Source organism: Pipistrellus kuhlii, unplaced genomic scaffold, assembly GCF_014108245.1.
Source record: "Pipistrellus kuhlii isolate mPipKuh1 unplaced genomic scaffold, mPipKuh1.p scaffold_m20_p_2, whole genome shotgun sequence".
Classification (NCBI taxonomy): domain Eukaryota; kingdom Metazoa; phylum Chordata; class Mammalia; order Chiroptera; family Vespertilionidae; genus Pipistrellus; species Pipistrellus kuhlii.
Genome location: NW_023425515.1, coordinates 152,750,026 through 152,771,843, shown reverse-complemented (window position 1 = coordinate 152,771,843; position 21,818 = coordinate 152,750,026). Strand labels below are relative to the sequence as shown.

Here is a 21,818-nt window from a genome sequence, read left to right as displayed (position 1 = left end):
TACTGTATTCTTATTACTACTACATTTAAATGACACACGCACACATGATAAACGTGACATAACAAAGTGATACCAAATAATAAAAACAATTGAAAAATATTGATAAATTGGATACTGAAATAAATCACACAAGTTTTTAACTAGGAAAAAGGTTCCTGAATAACCTTATTGGCAGTTGCCAGTGATCCAATTAGAAAGCCTGCTCTTGGGGCCAAAATAAGGGCTGGTAGAGATCATCTGGATAGTTGCAGGTGAGTTGATCATGGAAGAAGTTCTTAATGACAGCAGGGTGTAAAAGAGTAGATTGAGAAGGAACAAGTTGGGATGGGTATTGGTCAGAACTGGGTTCCAATCCCAGTCACGATGAGCCTAGCTATGCTAAAACCTCTATAAACCTGGGCATCTTCCGTAAAATAGAGATACTTAACAAGGTTTCTAGAAAAGGTTAAAATACAGTAATATATGTAACTGAGTGATGGAGTCCGTGTTTGTTCTCCTCTCCTACCTTTATTAATTATAGTGGGAACTCAAAGCAATCTAAATTTTGAAGATCAGTCACTCTGTAGATCTTAACTACTTAGAAGAAAAAACTAATTTCCCTGAGCTCTTAAGAGTCCATTTACATACAACTGGCCTACTTATAAAAATGACCTATTCATTAAAACTAGGTAGCGAAGTTTTCTTAAACTCCTTTGTGTTGCTATGTGTACTTACTGTGCTTCCTAAGGAAATACCTACAAAGGCAGTTGTCTTTACCCATTAATCCAGATTTATAGAGGGGTTTGCTCTAAGTGTACATTTGCAGGACCCTTTATGATGTATGAGCGCTTCCTCCCCAACAAGGAGCTACATTATTGACTGTTTGTTGTCTTTGGTCCTGCGGACACCCTTTAAACCCGCTCTTGTTACTCAGAGGTCACCATCCAGAGCCCAGCTCAGCACATTAGGACTCAAGCTCTCAAGAAAATGTGAATGGTAGGCCAGGACCCAGCCCAGTCCAGCACAGCACTTCTTTTCTTTTGATGTTTATGGGATGCCCGTGGCAGCTTTGTCCAGCCAGGAAATGTTTACTTTCATCGAGCCATCTCTCTACCAGATTGAGGACATAGATTTGAAACTGGGGAGTTCAAGGCAGAAGTTTGAGTTGGAGGAGTGGTTCCACACTTTATCGCTAATATGACCTTAGGCAACATGCTTAAGGACTCAGACTTGAGGATTATAGTGGAGAATACTCCTAGAGATTTTTTTTAGTAATAAAAGCTGGGCTCCATAGGAAACCAGGCAAGAATCGGTGGTCAGGAAACCATAGCTATGACTTTAGCCAAATATTCCCTTGTTGACTGTGCAGGAAAATTATTTGAAGACCATATTAAAAAAAAAAATGCTTATCCTGAACCGCACCCAGGATCAATTAAATGAGGATCCCAGGTATCAGTGTTTTGTTTTGTTTATTCCCCAGACAATAATTATGTTCAGGGAGGGTTGAGAATCTCTGGTTCTAGTTTATGATAATTCCCTGTAGTGAATGCATTGAGGTTCCAGGGATGAGCTATCTTATTTAACCTTCACAACATCACTACTGGGCACTTATAATTATTAACTCACTAGAAGCCCAGTGCATGAATTCATGTATCTCATATGGGCCATGAGGCTGTGGTCTCGGCCCATCATCACACCCCTGTCCAACCCCTCCCACCATAGTACCCAGTCCTCTCTCTGCCAGCAAACCCTCTCCCAGCTGCTCCTACACACTGGCAGTGCCAGTCCTGCTCGCACCTGCTGATGGTGCGGAGCAATTGGGGCCAACACTGTCAGTGGGTGCAAGTGGCAGCTGCTGCCATGATTGCCTCTCAGGATCAGGGGGAGGTGGAGGAGCCCTCAGGGGTGATTGGGGCAGCAGCCACCACTCACAACTGCCTAAGGTGCCAAGCGATCAGACCAGTGCTGGGCACTTGCAATGGGTGCATGCAGGTGTGAGTGCTGGGTGGGACTGCGACACAGGAGCAAAGAATTTTCAGTAACCACCAGGGCTCACTTGGATGACAGCGACCAGTGCCCTGCCTTGGTCTGGTGCCCCCACTCACCTGCTACATCATCCCACTGTGGTCAATGCCCACCATGTTCCAGGCTCTGTGGCCCGCTGCTGACACCTGCCATGGTCCATGCCCGCCCCCAGGTGGTCAGTGCACATCATAGTGCCCGGTTTTTCAGTTGTTTGGTTATTCTGCTGTTTGGTCTATTTGCATATTAGGGTTTTATATAGATAGATGGATTTTGCAGTTGAGGAAACTGAGACTTAGATATGGTAAATAACAGCAAGTGAGAGATGGTGTTCTTAATGACCATGCTGCCTCCATTAACATGAATAGTGCCAGTGGGAACTAAGGTCCAGCAAGTGGGGTCACCCAATGGCCTCAGGCCCTCTCCATACCTTCAGCTTACTGACCTGCTCTCCGTGTGTTCAGAACTTCCCAGCAGCCCCATGTCAGATAACAAACTGTGGTTATTCAGAAGTCCCCTGCTATTTCCACTGATTTTTATTAAATGCAGCTTGTGGCTCAGACTCAAGAATGCGCAAGCCGATTTAGATTACATTTTGCATTGAGTTTATTAAGATAAAAAATATTTCCCGAGATAGTGAGTCAGAAGTATTTATGGTGAAGTGTGCTGAAAGTGAATGCAGGTTGATAGCGTGAACAGAATGTTCTCTCAAAGTCAAATGTGATGACCTAACTGTGTTTGGCAGCCTTCCTTTATGTTTAGCTAAGCATTTTATTTCATGTCGGGAACCTCCTCCCTCCTCTGAAAAGGATCGGTCCTGTAGGAGACGAGGATTTTGGCATGCTCCTCTTTGATACCGAGACCCAGGCCCTGAGCCTAATTGTAACTGGCTCCCCGGCTGACTGGCTGGGTTGCCATGGCAAAGGACTGTTAAAATCTTTATATCTCGGTTTCTCTCACCTGTCAAAATGGGAATATAACTCTTGGCCCCGCCTCTCTCCCTGAGGAGGGTGGGAGGGCACTTTGAAAATTAAGTAATAAATGTTGGGAGGGATTTGTGGATGTGACGTCTTGTCAAACGAGCAAGTAATAAATGGGGTGTCGCCGAAGCTCATTTGCCCAAAATACACTTGAGCCTTCCATTTACTTAATCAACCAGCATTTATTAAATGCCTATGAAGTTCCCAATAACACATGGAGTGCTGAGGGAAATACAAAAAGGAAAAAAGGAGGAAATGGTATCTCAATTCCCAGAGAGCACATAAACTTCTTTTTTCTCACAGTTCACTTTTTAGGTTGATTAAGCGTCAGTATGAACGTGGCCTGGGCTGTATTTAAAAAGCTCGTTCTCAATGATGACTTCCAGTTACGTCATATGTGACTAGTAGTGATATAGTTGTTCTCGGCACCAGCGGGTATTGTCACGTGCTGGAAGGACTCCATGAAAAGAGCAAGGCTATTCCGTAGTCCTGGTTAGAGGTGGTGGTGGACAATGAGAGACAGTCCGGGTTTATAGGGAAGTGGTGCCTTGGCTAACAGTATGTCTTTTGTGTCTCCTGGTCTGGGTCTGGATCCCGGCTCTGCCACTTCCTAGCTGCATGACTTTGGGCAATCTCTTAATCTCTCTGTATCTCCTTTACTTATCTCGAAAGTGAGGGTAATGATAGTATCTACCTCATAGATTGTTTTCAAGATTAAATAAATTAATGCCTACAAGGTACTTAGAATGGTGTCTGGTACCTCATAAATGCTCAAAAAAAGTTAGCCCTAATCATCACTTTCTGTAGGTAATGGGAAATATGGTAGCAGTGAAAGAATACTGTCATTTCATTTTCCTGCATTACTAGTATATAAAAAATATCAAGTCTCTTTTAATTAAGTCCCAAATGTTTGTCCAGATCTACCACAGTCACTTAGGATTACTCCCAAATCCCAAGTTGCTTATTCAGAAATAGAAAACAGGTCATAAAGCCTCTTTCTGGCTTATGGTGCTCAGGACTAAACCATTTTGTTCTGAGAGCCTTCACTAAACTAGGACCGAGATGAGCAGAGGTTTTTGGTTTTTGTTTTGTAGGAGGGAACAAAAGTTATGCTCAGACACAGTTGGCTGTCTTTGCTTGCAATTTAGCAGAGGTTTGCTGTGAGGATTATAATAATTTTACAAACCAATAGCATACAGGATAAAATCACTTAATGAGCAAAATCCTATACAATAAAGGCCTAATATGCTAAGTGTCTGGCCGTAGAGTTGGCCATTCAACCAATCAAAGGGTAATATGCTAGTAATATGCTAAGGCCACGCAACTGCTCACTAAGACATGCACTGACCACCAGGGAGCAGACAGTCGACCAGTCACTATGACATCCACTGACCACCAGTGGGCAGATGCTCCAACTGGTAGGTTAGTTTGCTGCTGGGGTCAGGGTGATCAGGACTGAGCAAGATGGGCCGGACATGCCCTGGAGCCCTCCCAGGGTCCCTCCCCAGTTGGCCATCCTCCTGTGTCTTGTGTTCCTCCCCATCCCCGATCAAGCACTGGTGGGATCCCTCAGCCTGGCCTGTGCCCTCTCACAATCCAGAATCCTTGAGGGGTATTGGAGAGCCGGTTTTGGCCTAGTAGTGGAATAAATGGTTGCTATGAAGCACACTGACCACCAGGGGGCAGATGCTGTGCAAGAGCTGCCCCCTGGTGGTCCCACAGGGGGAGCATCACTCAACCAGAAGCCAGGCTCAAGGCTGGAGAGCGCAGCAGCAGTGGCGGAAGCCTCTCCCACCTTCCTGGAGTGCTAAGATGTCCAACTGCTAGCTTAGGCCCACTCCCCTGAGGGTTCCTGGATTGCAAGAGGGCACAGGCTGGGCTGAGGGATTCCCACCCCACCCCCCAGAGTGCACAGATTTTATGCACCAGTCCTCTAGTAAAGAAATAACATACAGTATTCCAAATAAATGACAAATTAATTACACTATTGTTCCAGGCAAGGGAATAAGGTCCAAGTTTAATATGAGGTGCACCTTTTTTATAGGAGGTAGCACTGGGGAGAGTAGGCAGCCTACCAAAGAGCTGATTTCCGGCTGCCAGCACAAAAGTAAAAATCCCCTGTTCACAGAGCACATTGCTAGGGAACAAAGACGCCTGTGTTAGGAGGCTGCTGATCTCTTTCTCCAGGCCTCTGCAGAGTTCATCACCACTGTCTGCATGCAGTGCCTTGCCAAGACAGGAGCAAATTCCCAAGGGTCTACTGAGTGTTTTTAGGTTTCACCCAAACCCAAACTCTCCAGTAGCCCTTACAAGCTCTCAGTATTTATAGTCTAAATGTCCCCTTGCCCTTGTTGCTTCTTCACATGTCCTTCCCATGCTCCCCCAGGGGCCCCTCCACAGCTCTGCTGCTGACTGCTTATCAAGGACAACAGATGTAGAATGATGACATCCTGGCATGACTTCCTTCATTCTTATATCAAAGCAATGTGGGATGCTGACATACTGATACCACTTACTTCATTCTTCTATCAAAGCAACTTTTTTTTCTTTGTTATAAACAACTTGAATTAAAACAACGCTACTTAAGTCACAAACAAGTGGATTTGGAATTGAACCTATTACATACACAATAAAAGGGCAGCTGTGAAGTGTGATGGAAAGAGCACTGAGCTTGAAGTCCAAATCCTGGCTTTGCCTTCTCCTCGTGAGATAGGTCAGGGATAGGTCCTCTGAACCGTAGTTTATTCATCCCAATTGTGCAAAAGCAATCCTATCTAATAAAAGGGTAATATGAAATTAACCATCACTCCATCCCAAAGATGGCGGCGCCCATAGCCACAAGATGGCGGCGCTCAGTCCTTTCAGCCCCGCTGAAGTACCCTAGTCCCAGGGGAGCCGCCACTGAGAGCGGGCATGAGGAGCCTGGTGGAATGCTTGCTTCATCACCATGGTGACAAGTCAAGCATTCCGTACCCAGCTGCAGATGGGCCTCTGTCAGGCCGAGATGCAGAATACTTGCGTTGTGGAGAGCCTCTGGGCAGCGGGCATGGAGGGCCAGGCCATGCAGAGAGCTACTGGTGCACAGATTTGTGCATAGAGCTAGTAGTGGTAGATAAAAATGCTGGTGTCTTAGCACAAATCAAGATAGTGGTAACAAGCTAAAAAATTATGCTAGAAGTCATATTCTCCACCATCATGCACTTCATTTTTTTAAAGTCAACTGTACTTAAGATGGTCTTTAATGAAGTAGTAAAAATTACTAACTCAATTACATCTTGACCCTTCGGTTCATGTTTTTAATATTCCCCGTGTTGAAATGGGAGGTGTACATAAGCACTCCCACTCACTGTGGAAGTACTATAGTTGTCACACAAAAAAGCATCTGAGTTGTAAGATGAACTGCTCATTTTTTTACTTGAATGATTGACATTATTCTTGAATATTCTTGAAAATGAACAAAATGAACCTGTCATATTAAGTAAACAGGAAATGAAGTTAATTGCCAACCACCATGAGCTTGACAGTTTGCCAATGTTTACTGAAGAGCTTGCTGGTGATTCTATTGAATACAATTTTTCTATATTGCATGATCACGTGTGTCCATATTTGGAAGATCTACATAACTCATTGAGCCAATGTTTTCTAAATAGGCAATGCATAGTGTTCCAAAATCATAGGTGGGTAAAAGATCTTTAAAGAGCAGGATAAGCCAATTCACTTAAGTGTAACAGATTATGAAAAGTTCTTTGCTATGGCTTCAGATTTCACATTGCAATTAACCTTTAATAAGCTACCATTTGTCAAATTTTGGCACAGTGTCAAAAAAGGATATCTTAAGTTATCTAAAAAGGCTATTCAAAGACCTTTCCCCTTTTCCAACTTTGAGAGGCCAGATTTCTTTCATATACTTCAACCAAAATGTCATATCTTGGCAGACTGAATGCAGAAAGAAGAGACTCCAACTGTCTGCTTTTAAGCCCAATAATAGATTTACAACAATATAAAACAATTCCACTCTTCTTACAATTGTATTTTTCATTAAAATATATTTATGTTAATAAATAATGAGCTTACTTTTAACTTTTCAATAAATTAGTAAATAAATATTTTAAACTTATCTCTTTGAAGTATTCAATATTTAAAGAAATATTGGCATCCTGAAACTAAGAAGTTTAAGAATTTCTGTCCAGAAACATGGATGCTGCAGTTAGATTATTTTTTTAAATAGACATTTCTAATAGTTTTAGCTTCAGAGCAAAATTGAAAGGAAGATACAGAGATTTCCTAAATACTCCCTGTCCCCACACATGCATAGCTCCCCCCATTATCAACATCACCTACCAGAATGGTACATCTTTTGAAACTGATGAACCTACATTGACACATCATCGTCACCCAAATACCATAGTTTCCATTACTGCTCACTCTTAGTGTTGTATAGAATGATATGTGTGTAATGATATGTGCCTACTATTATAGTACCAGACAGAATATTTTCACTGCCCTAAAAAATCCTCTGGGCTCCAACTATCCATTCCTCTTACCCCCTACCCCCACCCCCTGGAAACCACTGATCTTTCTACTGTCCTCATCATTTTGCCATTAAGAGAATGTTATATAGTTGAAATTATACAATATGTAGCCTCTCAGATTGGCTTCTTTCATTTAATGATATGCATTTAAGTTTCCTTCATGTTTTTTCATGGCTTAATAGCTCATTGCCTTTCAGTTGCTGAATAATATTCTATTATCTGGATGTACAATATTGTTTTTTCACCTATTGAAGGACATCTTGGTTGCATGCAGGTTTTGGCAGTTAAGTGAATAAAACTACAAAGATCTATGTGTAGGGTTTTATGTGAACATAGTTGTCAACTCCTTTGGGTAAATACCAAGGAGAAATATTTCTGGATCAAATAGTAAGAGTATGTTCAGTTTTGGAAGAAACTTCCAAATTGTCTTTCACAGTGGCTGTGCCATTTTGTGTTCCCACCAGTAAAGAGTGAGTTTCTGTTGCTCCATGTTTTGGTCAGCATTTAGTGTTGTCAGTGTTCTGGATTTTGGCCATTCTAATCAGTGTCTGGTGGTATCTCATTGTTGTCTTAATTTGCATTTCCCTGATGACATATGATGTGGAGCATCTTTTCTGGACTTATTTGCCATTTTAATAACTTCTTTTTGTGAAGTGTCTGTGTGTTTGTTTGTTTGCTGTTTTTGTGTGTGTGTGTGTGTGTGTTTTGTGCTTTTTTTTTTATAAGTCAGAAAAACATTTAAAAGTTCTTTGTATATCTTAGATAATACTCCTTTATCAGATGTGTCTTTTACAACTATCTTCTCCAAGCCTGTGGCTTGTCTTTTCTTTCTCTTGGCTTTGCCTTTTTAAGAGCAAATGTTTTTAATGAAGTTTAGCTTATCAATTATTTCTTTCATGTTTTTGGTGTCATATCAATTATTTCTTTCATGTCTTTGATGTCATATCTAAAAAGTCATCAATATATTCAATGTCATCTAGGTTTTTCTCTTTCAAAATATTTTTATTGATTTTGAGAGAGAGAGGAAGATAGAGGGAGAGAGAAACATTGATGTGAGAGCAGAATATTGATTGGCTGCCTCCTACATGCCCCCTACTGGGGATTGAGCCTGCAGTCATGAACAAAACATTCTAGATGCCTGCACATATGGGCATGTCGTCCTGCAGAGCAGACAGCCACTTAAAAAGCCATCCAGTTTAGGGGTCAAGAAAGGACAGAAGAATGATGGGAGGTACAGTTTGGACCTACCCTAGGATGGAAAACAAAATAAAAGGAAAATCCATATATATGAAAAACAGACCAATTTTTAAAATTTTAATTTAATTTTTAAAAAAATAAGTTATTTTCTCAGCAATTGGATTCCACAATTAATATCAGTATGATGTTTAAATTGTTATATTATTAAAGAATAAGCTTAAATAAAACTTATTATTAAAATTTTTAATGTAGTAAAACCCAAAAGAATCCAATGCAAATGTACATATGTTATGATTTCATTTATTTGAAATTTTTGAACAGCCAAAATTAGTCTTTGATGATAGGACATCAGAGCTGTGGTTGCCTGGAATTGGAGCAGGAGAGTGGGTGGGAGCAAGGATTAGCTATTATACAAAGGATCTTGGGAGTACTTTCTGGGATGTTGAGGATGTTCACTGTCTTTTCCAAATATGTCTTTATTGATTTTAGAGAGAGAGAGAGAGGTAGAAACATCAACAAGAAACATTGATTGGCTTCTTCCTGCATGCTCCCTACAAGGCATGTGTCCTGACCCGGAATCGAACCGGTGACCTCTCAGTGCAATAGATGATGCTCAACCAACTGTTGAGCTAGGGCTGTTCTACATTTTGATAGGGACATTGGTTACATAAGTATATGCATTTATCAGTACTCAGAGAACTGTATAACTAAAATCTGTATATTTCCTAGAATGTCAACATTTCTCAACTAAAAATTAAATGCATAGTAATTTAGGTATTGTAATGTGTTATAGTTGATATAAGTGACATTATGGAAATATTCATTCCTCGGTCGCTTTGCCTGCCAGCAGCCCGGCATTCACAACCTTTATATCATCACTGGTGGAAGATGTCTGACAGCTAGTTAACTCTTGTTTAGCTCAATTAGCCTATGGTAAAATTCGTTTGGTTACGCATTGTTTCCCTTAAAGTTGCAGAACCTACCCACAACATTAAGTGACTTATTATAAATAATGTGGCTTCTGTTTTTCCAGTTTTTCATGCTTTCTTTCTTATCAAAAGTGGACAAGCTGGAAGGATCTTTGCCACACTGTTAAGAATGATGTTTTTGGGGGGTGAGGAGATATTAGGTGAATTTTACTCCTTTTTCTTTTTCACTGTATTGTTTGAGTCTGTAACAAGGATCATGAGTTTCGTTTTGTTTTGTTTCTTAAAGCTCTCAACACAAAAGCTCGTTTTGTCCTGCCTGGAAAGTACATTTCTCCTTGGGTACTGTATAGTCATTTGAAAACTTTGGGGGTTATAGGTTACAAGTGTCCTTCCAAGCAGCGGGCCTTATGGGTGATTGCTAATGGTCATGGGGTCTCGGTAAAGGGATACTTTCTCCGCCGCACCGTTCCTGTTCAGTCTCGGCGGTGCTGGGGCACCGTGCTGTGGATTTGGGGTACTTGGAGGTGCTCCCCCCCTGCTAGCGCCTCTCACCTGCCTCCTTCCCCTGTGCTCCCAGATTCTTACCTGACCCTGGATGAACCCATGAATAACATCACCACGTCGCTGGGGCAGACGGCTGAGCTGCACTGCAAAGTCTCTGGGAACCCGCCTCCCACCATCCGCTGGTTCAAAAACGACGCGCCTGTGGTCCAGGAGCCCCGCAGGATTTCCTTTCGGGCCACCAACTACGGCTCCCGGCTGCGAATCCGAAACCTGGACACCACCGACACGGGCTACTTCCAGTGCGTGGCGACCAATGGCAAGAAGGTGGTTTCCACCACCGGAGTCTTGTTTGTCAAGTTTGGTAAGCAGTCTCCTACCTAAGAGGGCCTTTGGCCTTACACCTCCAGGGGGGTGCCAACAGAGGTGGTGATGGAGCACGTACTGAGAATGTCCTGTGCGCCCAGCAACCCTAATGCTGGCACCATTGCACCCATTTTTACAAATAAGTCATGAAGGCCCAGTAGTTATCTACCGTGCTCAGAGTTGCCCAGCTAAGGAACCCACAGAGCAGGAGTAGAACCCAGATCGGGCTGAGCCCACAGCCCCTCCTCTGTGCCCGTGAGAGAGAAGTTGGACAGGTTTGCAGCACGCATGCTCTTCTCTGTCCAGGGGCCATCAAAGGCCCCTGCGGTTGCAATCAGCGTCGGGGTGCAAGCACTCAGCCTCACTGGAAACCCCCTGCGTCCTGCGAGGACGCCTACTCCACGGGCTCATTTTTCAGCATGTGTCTTAGCATTTGCCCTCAACTGTGAGGTACAGACAAGTTCTCACTGGTATGCTATTTTGTAGAGGTGGTTGGGGGAAAGGAGCACAACTGGAGCAACATAAGAAATCCCAGAAAAATAAAGACCACTTCAGGAGGTTTGAGAACTTGAATCTACAATGGTTTGACTGTACCCAAACTCACCGGCCAATAACCCAGCCTGACAGCTTCCTTTGTTTTTCTTTCATTTCTTCAGGCCCCCCTCCCACCGCAAGTCCGGGATCCTCGTAAGTACTTTTATCTCCTCCCTCCTTAGGGCTAAGTGTTTCTCCACAGATTTCTAGGGCAAAGGCAGTGTTATCCACTGCTTGGGCCAAGACACAGTGTTTCCAGATTTCATTCTGTTTGGCCCTGCCCTCATTCCATTTCGCTTTTCCTCTGATATGAAGATTCACAGGAGTCTAGCATTGGCAGTACTCTTGGGCCTGGTGGTGTTGATTCTGAATGATCAAAGCAAAAATCTACTTACATTTACTATTAATATTTGGAAATTAATCTAACATTATTTACAACAATGGGTTTTGTAAAATGAAGCCAATAAGTGATATAGTGCTGTCTTAACAACTCATACTCTGGCCGTTAGTGTAAAAGGGCCTATTCTAGGATCCTGTAAGCATGTGCTTTGGGCATTTAACAGGTCGACAATTAGGTGATCCCTTTATTTTTTATTCCCTTTAAAGAACTCAAAGGCCGAAGTTCTTACTCACATAGGGGAAGAATGCCCTGTGCCTGGGTAGAGAGTCACATGAAGTTTGATTTATTCTGAGTCCCTTGTTAACGAGGTCCAAAGATCCAATTTCTTTCACTGACACTATTGTTGATGCATTTGACCTTTTTTTCTTGCCAAGGGATTCTCTTCTTTCACTCCAAAAGTGTCAACTTAGGGTATTTTTTATGTGTATTTTTATTTAAGGGGAGGGGACTCATTTACTAAAGCTCTTGCTTTGCAAGAAAATGTTTTTTATATTTTCAGACTTCTGAAATAAAACTCAACAGGTTCTGCCACGAGAGCATCAAAATGTCTGACCTAGACTATACCCACTTTATTTGCTCTAATCCCTTCTGTGCCACTAATTACAATGTGGGATATTTTAATATATTTGTGTGTGCCTGGGGGCCCAGTGGCCCACAATCCCATTTTTAATAAAAATAGGTAGTGGCTAAAAATAAACATTGGCCATCAGCCACACTGTTCTGCTATTTCATCTGCTGGTTAAAGGTAACTGTGAAAGAAATCTTTAAAATCAGCCGAGTGCTAATTGCATTCTACTTGCCCAGGTAGAAAACCTTGATTGATCTAAAATAGGTCAGAAGTTTCGTCACTCTGCATTTCATTTCTTGAAGTTAATCTTTTTTTTTTTTTTTTTTTTTTAATGATCTCATGATTGATATGTGGAATCCGTTTGAAGTCTTATTTAAACAGAGATTACAACGTTTGTTACTTGCTGTAAAAATGCTTCCCGCCTGGGTACCTTATTTGTTCCTGTTAATCTGTGTTTCAAATGTGGTTGATAATCCGTATCCCAGGTTGATTAATGTGGTTTTCACTAATCTGCCTGTGTTACTAAGAACTGGGCTGTTGACTTTCTGCCTGTTGTATTTGCATCAGAAAGTTTCTTTCTTTGGGAAGTTTTACTTTGCTGCCACCTTCCTGATGATCCCAGTCTATCTCATATGTTTTGTAATTTTACTCAAAGATAGTACAGATACTCCCCCTTATCTCTGGGGGATACATTCCAAGACCCCCTCACCAGATGTCTGAAACCACAGATAGTACCAAACCCTGGATATGATGTTGTTGTTTTTTCCCCTAAACAAGCATCCTCTTTATGGCTTCTCTTTGGCATTTCCAAATTGCCAGCATCACAATTCTTGCACTTTGGGGCCATTATGAAGTAAAATAAGGGTTACTTCTTTACCAGCACTGTGATACCAGGACAGTCGGTCTGATTACTGAGAGAGCTAAAAAGTGACTACCAGGCAGGTAGCATATACAACATGGATACACTCAACAAAGGATTATTCACGTCCTGGGCAGGAATAGCGGTGAGGAATGGCGTGCAATTTAAAACTTAGGAATTGTTAATTTCTGGAATTTTCTATTTAATATTTTTGGACTGAAGTTGACCATAAGTAACTGAAACCATAGAAAGCAAAATCGCAGTTAAGGGGGGCTGACCACTATGTACTACTTTTGTGAACTGAGGTCTACAGACAGGGTATTGAAGTTCCTTAAAGATGCTTGCCCATAGCTAAAAGTTTCCTCTGTTGTCAGACTGTTCTATACTAGCTGTCCACTTTTCCATCATGTCAGTCAGTGAGAGCATGAAATGTATAACTTCCATTTTTGCTTGGACAGAGCTTACAGTAAGATGCATTTGATATGGGAAATTGATTGGCAGTTCAGTCTTCATTTTCATTGGGGCATTGCCAGTGGCATTTTTATATCCTTTTTTTCTCTTTTCCTTAGAAATTGATGATGTATTCTACACTTTTCCCCCTCAGCTGCCACTACTTAACCCTGTCTCTAAGAGTTTCTCTCTTCCTAAGATTAACTCCAAAGTAAAATGCTAGTTCCCTTTCCTGTCCTCATAGTCCCCAACAAGCAGCCAGACCTCACGGCAATGGGACATCACAAAATGACAGCCACGGGGAATATCACAACATTTAGGATTGCTCTGAAAGTTTTTGTCAAACTGCACAGTCCTTTTTTCCAAAAGAGGAGTGAAGTGCATTTATAAACTTGCTCTATTTACTTGAAGGTGGCTCAGCAGAGTTACTATAAGAATATCAAATGCAAGTCCATGACATAACCCTAACGTTGGATGAGTGAAATTTAGATGAATGAGATGTGGTGAGAGCTAAGTGCCATAGGAGGCCACAGGGCTGGCTATACCACTGCCAACTGAGAAGGGCTTGTCCCTCAGGTCTATGGCTCAGGAAGGCAAAGCATGGGAGGTCGTGGTCACTCCCTGTAGGGACTGTGTTAGATGTTCACATGAAGCTTCTAAGAATGGCATTCTAGTTTGTAGTAGGAGCAAGTTTGAGACGTTAGTAGTTTGGCTTCTGTTCATAGCTTCAGGCTTTATTTTCTTCTGTCATTGCTGCGTCCTGGCCCACCTCGAACAATACAAGGCCTGGGGCATGAGTACAAGAGGAGGCCCACATACCACATGTCTAAATATTTAAAAGTTATAAATCACTCTGGCAAACTGGTAGATGAAATATGTTCTATCCTCCCATGCTGACAAATATACCTTCATAATGACAGAATAAAAAATACATGCAGAGTTATGGTTTTTATCTGACGGAAAGCCAGGAACTATCAAAAGATGACTTTAATCATTGTTATGCATGTCTTGGTGTTCTGTTAATGGGCCAGAGATATTACATATAATTTATAGATTGTTATATATGAGTTCCATTAAATTTTTTTTATGGCATTCATTTCAGCAAAATGACTACCTATGTTGTTTTACACAAGATTTTTACGTAGTGAGTATTTTTTGGACAACAATGCCATATTAGACAAACTTTCTTGAGTCACTGTAATTCTTTCTTTTTAAAACTAATTATAATTTGGAGAAACTATGCTTTCTTGAGCCAGTAGCGGTTATAATTCTCAATGAAAATCCTAAAGCGGTACTTAAATATGCTACGAATTTTAGCAAATGAACTAAGACCTTTGTATCTCATATTTAAATAGAGTAATGGGGTTATAGTCATTATTGCAGAATATATTACAAAGTATGATTTCATCATAAAAATCAGTATCATGCTTTACACATTATCCTGTATATGTACAAATTTAAGAGTAGTGTGAATTGTTTAATATATTAGTTTTCTAGGGCATCCACAATAAATTACAACAATGGCTTAAACAAATTTATTATCTCGTGATCTGGACGCTTGAAGTGGAAGATCAAAAAGTTGACATGGTTGGTGCCCTCTGAGGGTTATGAGGAAAATGCTTCTGGTGATTTGCCACCATTCTTTTTTTTTTTTTTTTTTTTTTTTTTTTTTTAATGTATTTATTGGTTAGCTCTAGCTGAATTGGCTCAGTAGATAAAGCATCAGCCTGCAGACTGAAAGGTCCCAAGTTCAATTCTGGTCAAGGGCACATACATGCCTGGGTTGGAGCTCAATCCCCAGAAGGGGGCATGCAGGAAGCAGCCAATCAGTGATTCTCTCTCATCATTGATATTTCTATCTTTCTCTCCTTTTGTCTTTCTCTCTAAAATCAATAAAAAAAATATACTTAAAAAAAAAGCAGGAAAATGGATACTTGGAAATATTGGGAATGATAGTGATTGTGTAAGAACCTATTGCATTCAAACTAGAAAAAAATTGACAAATTGATATAATTATCTGTTCCTTATTGAAGTGCTTTTGCCACTGCTACCCTTCCTGTGCTCTGAGCATTCACTGGCAGTGGCACAGCAACACAAAACTTCGCAGTTTCCTTCTGATACATGTACATAGGGCAAAAGGTGTAGAGATATGTTTCCTGGGGCCGGAACAGTCTTAGTCACAGGAGTGTTTGTTAAAAGTTTGGAGTATACTATGCCAGCACTGAGTGGTAGAGTGCCAGATTCCAGGGGCAGAGAATCCCTTGTGTGCTCTTTACTCTTATTAAATTTCTAGAGGCCCGGTGCACAAAATTTGTGCATGGGTATGTGTGTTCCTCAGCCCATCCTGCACCCTCTCCAATCTGGGATCCCTCTCACAATCCAGGACTTCTGGCTACCAACTACTCACCTTCCTGCCAGCCTGATCACCCCCTAACCACTCCCCTACCAGTCTGATTGATGCCTAACTGCTCTCCTGCCAGCCTGATTGTCCCTAACTGCCCTCCCCTGCAGGCCTGGTCACCCCAACTGCCCTCCCCTGTAGGCTTGATTGTCCCTAACTGTCCTCCCCCATAAGCCTGGTCCCTTCGAACTACCCTTGCCTGCTGGCCATTTTGTGGTGGTCATCTTATGTCCATATGGGGGCAGCCATCTTTGACCACATGGGGCCAGCCATCTTGTGTGTTGGACTGACAGTCAATTTGCATATTACTCTTTTATTAGATAGGACTAGAGGCCCAGAGCATGATATCACATGGCCATGCCCACCTGTGCATGCTTCACCCACCTTGGTCACAGCCCCACCCACCTGCCTGCCACAGCTTGCAGCCGGGCCAGCCTCATGGTGCCCTGTCCGCTGCCTTGCCATGCCCACCTGCCCACAGCCATGCCCTCCCACGCTGCCAGCCTTGTGGCAATAGAAGCCTGTGGGCTTGGGGGGGGGGGGGCTGAGAGGTGGCCCATGCACCTCATGGTGACTGGTCATCTGGTCGTTTTGGTCGTGAGGCCTGTTGGCCTTTTATTATTATGATTTTTTGTGTACTTTTTGTATGTGGGTTCTGCACAAGAGGAGCTGTTGTTGCTGTTCTTCTTCTTCTGAATGTGGATTCTAATTTTTTCACCTTTTCTCAGACACATATTTTCCTTTTATTATAAACATCCTAGTGGTTGTAAAGTTGTATTTTATTGTGGCTTTGATGTGCATTTTCTTAATGATGAATGATATTGAGCAGCTTTTTATGTACTTTTTGACCATTTATATATTGTTGGAGAGATGTTTGTTTAAATTCCTTGCCCATTTTTTTTTATTGGGTTATTTGTCTTTTTATTCTTGAATTCTTTATATATTTTGGATGCTGTATCCTTACCCAATACATGATTTACAAATATTTTCTCTCATTCTGTGGCTTTCTTTTCTTTATCTTGAAATGTTCTTTGAAACACAAAAGTTTTTAATGTTGATAAAGTCCAATTTATTTTTATTATTTGGTTGTTTGTGCTTTTGAGAAACCATTGCCTAATTCAAGGTCACAAAGATTCACTCCAGTCTCTTCTAGGAGTTTTAGTTTTATAGCAAAGATAAGTACCTATAGAACATGGTAAGATGACATTTGAGGATGACTTAAGGAATGTGAGAAAGTAATGTTTCCAAATTCCTGATAGATATTAATCTTTGTAACCCAGGATCAATAAATTGGGATTCCTGGGAATTCTCAGAAGTTTGCAAAATCAAGATACTCACATTTAGTGCTGACCAGTGGCTCAGTGATTAGAACATTGATCTGCATGCCAAAGCATCACAGTTTTGATTTCTGGTCAAGGGAACATACCTGGGTTGCAGGTTTGATCTCCAGCCTTGGTTGGGGCACATGTAAGAGGAAACGAATTAATCTGTCTTTCTCACATTGATGTTTCTCGCTCTCTCTCTCTCTCTCTCTCTCTCTCTCTCTCTCTCTCTTTCTTTTCTGCTCCCTTTCATCCTCTCTTCTATTTTCTCTGAAAATCAGTGGGAAAAATATCTTCAGGTGAGGATTAACAAAAAGAAACAGATACATTTACTTACGTGTTTCTAATTAATTATGATTTTCTATAATAATAAATAGTGAATCATTTTTCTCTGATACTGAAAATTTTTGTAAAATAAAATCTAATGTAATGAAAGAGCTTTAGTTTTATAGTTTTAACTTTTATATTTAGATTTTTTGGTCCATTTTGAGTTACTTTTTGTATATGGTATGAGGTAGGAATCTGGATTCATTCTTTTAGCAAATGGGAAATCCAGTCATCCCAATATCTTAGGTGGAAAAAACTATTCTGTATGCATTTGAATTGTCTTGACAACCTGCCAAAAACTAATTGACCAAAAATGTATGTGTTTATCTCTGGACTCTCAGTTTTATTCCATTGATCTATATATGTGTCTATCTTTATGCCAGTTTCTTATAGTCTTTGTAATTGTTACATCCTTTTTTTTATTAATTGAATTTATTGGGGTGACAATGGTTAATGAGATTACATAGGTTTCAAGTGTACAGTTTCTCATAGTCTTGATTATTGTAGGTTTGTAGTAAGTTTTGAAATGAGAAAATGTGAGTCCTCTCTATCAGTTAGTGTTTCACTGGAAAAACAGGGCCAGTATATTTATATATATACACACACACAGATATATAAAGAGATTTATTGCAAGAAATTGGCTTATGTGGTTGTGTGGGCTGGCTAGCCAAGTTTGCAATCCATAGAGCAGAGAGTCAGGAGGGGCAGGCTAGACACTCCTGGCCAGATCTCATGCTGCATTCCACAGATAGAATTTCATCTTCCCAAGGAAAACTTTACTTCTGCACTTAAGGCCTTTCGATTAATGGGATCAGGCTCATTCTTTTATCCAGGTTGCCCTCCTACAATTAATCAGGTGATTGTAGACATTAATCATATCTACGAAGTACCTTCACAGACTAGAGTTTAACTGAGTAACTGTGGGCTATATCTTGCCAAGTCGACACATGAAATTGATCATCTTATTCTCCAACATTGTTCTTTCTCAAGATTTATTTATTTTATTTTATTTTACTTTTATGCTATTCTGGTCCCCTTGCATTTCCCTATGAATTTGAGGGTCAGCTTGTTAAATTTTGCCAAGAGGCCAGCTGGGATTTTGATAGGAATTGCTACACTTGTAGATCAATTGGGGAATATTATTATCTAAACAACATTAAATCTTTTAGTCCATGAAATGGGGTGCCTTTCCATTTATTTCATTTCTTTCAGGGATGTTTTATAGATTTATATGTTTTGCCCTTTTTATGTTAAATTTATTCTTATTTTATTGTTTTTCACACAATTGTAAATGGAATTATTTTCTTAAATTACATTTTCAAATTATGTATTGATTGTCTGTAGAGATACAACCAATACAACTGATTTTTGTATAGTATATTGATCTTATATCCTGCACTCTTGCTGAACTCATTTATTAATTCAAATAGTGTGTGTGTGTGTGTTCCATAGGATTTTCTATCTACAAGATCATGACATCTGCAAGTAGATATTATTTTACTTTTCCCTTTCCAATATCGGTGCCTTTACTTTTTTTCTGCCTAATTACTGTGGCAAAACCTCTAGTACAGTGTTAAATAGAAGTAATGAAAACTGACATCCTATCTTTTTTCTTAATCTTAAAAGGAAAGGTTTCATTATGCTAGCTTTAGATTTTTATAGATAACCTTTATCAAGTTGATAAAGTTCCCTTCTATTCCTATTTTGTTGAGAGTTTTTTATTATAAAAGAGTGTTTGATTTTGTCTACTGCTTTTTCTGTGTCTATTGAGATTATTATGATTGTACTATATTGATTAGTATGATTATATTAATGTTGTGTATTACGTTGATTGATTTTTGTTTTTTTTTTTTATGTCAAGCCAAGCTCGCGTTCCTGGAATAATTTCTACTTGGGCATGGTGTATAGTTTCTTTTTATGTGTTGCTGGATTCAGTTTGCTAGTATTTTGTTGAGGATTTTTGCATCTGTTTATAAAATATATTTGGTCTGTAGTTTTCTTTCCTTATGATGTTTTTGTCTAGTTCTGATATCAAGGTAACACTGGACTCTTCCAATAAGTTGTAAGTACTCTATTCTTGGGGAAGAGTTTGTGAAGGATTCTGTTAAATCTTTCTAGGAATTTGTCCAATTCATTTAGATTATCTACATTGTTAGCATAGAGTTGTTCATAGTTTCCCTTCTCATCCTTTTAATTTCTGTAATATGAGTAGCAATGTCTCTTCTTTTATTTCTGATTTGAGTAACTTGTATTTTCTTTGTGGTGTGTTTTTTCCCTTGATTAGACTAAATAGTTTAGCTAAACATTTGTGAATGTTACTGATTTTTTGTCAAAGAGCTACCCTTTATTGAAAAGTGGCCCTGTAAATAATGTGATGTGGTAACTCTTGGAGTTAGATCACCTCCTCTCTGATGTTGCTGTGTGCTGTGGTGTTGCCATTTGTTTAGCGACTTTCCTGAACGAATTGACTACAGCCCGTATTCCCTGGTGACCGAAGTCTCTGCTCAATTAGTCTAGTGATCGGTGAACAATTGGACAGAGATTTCCTTGAACCAGTAAGTGTTGTACTTTGTCTTGGGGTCCCAGTGTGATTTGGGTCACACTTCCTGCATAACAACAATTTATAACTCTGCCTTGGCTTTTGTTTCCTGCTTGAGCAGTGCCTCAAAGTTCGCTATAGATGAGGGATTAGGGTTCTCGGATCTTTCCTGGGCATGCACACAGCCTCACAGGAGCGTGTTCTTCTAGATCCCCATGAATATGCTGGAATTTTTCACAAAGTCCCTATGAATGTCTCATTGCTTAGATCCTTCCTTTAAGCTTTGGAGCTTTTCGAGGTTATTGTTTTCTCCAGTGGTATTCCTACCTCAGGCCAGTGTGAGATATATATTTTTTAAACAAATGTCCTGGGACTAGGGCTTTTCCCACGGAGAAGCTCTGAGTCCAGTCAATGAAGATAAGTCCTGGGAAAGGGGCTGTTCCAGATCACTGCTAGCCAGGTCACATTGTGCCAGTTATTGGAGAGGGGGCTCCCAAAGCACTCCAACCCCCTCTACCTCCTCCTGTGACTGCTAGACTGCTGTTTTCACAGCAGCTGTGGAGGGGAAGCTGCTGATATTTAGGGTTCCTACTGAATTTGGAAAAGGGAGGTAGGAATAGGGCAAGATAAAGTCCCACAAAACTCTGTTCTTACCAAATTTCAGCCTCCCTCTCCTTTTTATGTTTCTCTGAGTGTTGTAAGCCTTTGACTAATTTTAAGAATTATGAAATTTTTGATTTTTCACAATTTCTTGGCCTGTGTTCTTATATGTAGCAACAGATTTTAGGTGGTCACTACTCTGTCCCACCTCCACAGGGATTCTCATCTTTATTCTCCATAGCGGTAATCCAGGGAAGCTATGTTGATGCCCATTATCAGAGAGGCTCATAAAGGTTAGTGAAATGGCTTTAATTGGATCCAGTTCCTATCTGATTTCTTCAGTTTTAATCTTTTGGGATCATTAAGTTGGTTACTTTAACCCTAGCGAGGTCTGGAGAACACCAATATTATGTCACTCATGTTTGCTGGAGGCCTTCTCCCAGGATTTGTCTGGAGCTTTCTGGAGCACGAGATCCAATCAACAGACACTAATCATTGATTCATTTAACAAATTTTTGTCAATCACCTACAAAATGCCAGGCTCTCAGTCAAGATCTGTGAAAACTACAAATATTAAGCTTCACCCTCAAACTGCTTACTCAATATGTGGGGGCAGAAAAAAACATGGGCCATCCAGGGCATCAGCAGGTACTGTCAGCCACCCACTCGTCTCCATCTCCCCTTCCACCATCTTCTAAACCAGTGTTTCCAAAGTGTGGTACGCGTCCACCCAGGGGTACGGGAAGAGTTTGGTGGGGGTACACGTTGCACCGGAGTTTGGTGTTGATATGCACTGCACCGTGCTTAGCTGTGCCTAATTCTACGTTCTCATGAGTACGAAGGTTACTCAGTGTTATGAAAATTATAGAAGGGGTACACATATGTCAAAAGTTTGGGAAACACTGCCTGAGTAATTTTATACCTTTTTTGATATTCTGTAGCATACTTAGTCTTGATTTTTCTTCTTTCACCTTAACCTCCTACAGACTACTTCTCATTACAGAAGTCAGAATGAGCTTTTGAAAATATCTTCTGCATATGTTCTTTCAGATTAGTGTTTTGGGGTTTCTTTGGGTATATGCCCAGAAATAGAATCATTGGGTCATAAGACAACATTATTTACAACAGCCAAGATATAGAAGCAATCCAAGTGCCCATCAATAAACAAGTGGATTAAAAAGGCTTGATTCATATATATGGATAATGGAATGTTACTTGGCCATAAAAAAGAATGACTCTTATCATTTGTGACAGTGTGGGTATTATGCTAAGTGAAATAAGTCATTCAGAGGAATACAAATACCATATCATA

At 40.5% G+C, this 21,818-nt stretch overlaps 1 protein-coding gene across 2 annotated transcripts in view; it reads left to right on the top strand.

Moving 5' to 3' along the window:
• Nucleotides 1-21,818, top strand: part of ROR1 (receptor tyrosine kinase like orphan receptor 1) — a 390,155-nt gene that overhangs the window by 250,546 nt on the left and 117,791 nt on the right. For both annotated transcript variants that reach the window (XM_036444659.2, XM_036444658.2), the window contains 2 exons: nt 10,217-10,504; nt 11,163-11,193. In XM_036444659.2, coding sequence (XP_036300552.1) covers nt 10,217-10,504; nt 11,163-11,193 — 319 coding nt within the window. The remainder of the gene's footprint in view (nt 1-10,216; nt 10,505-11,162; nt 11,194-21,818) is intronic.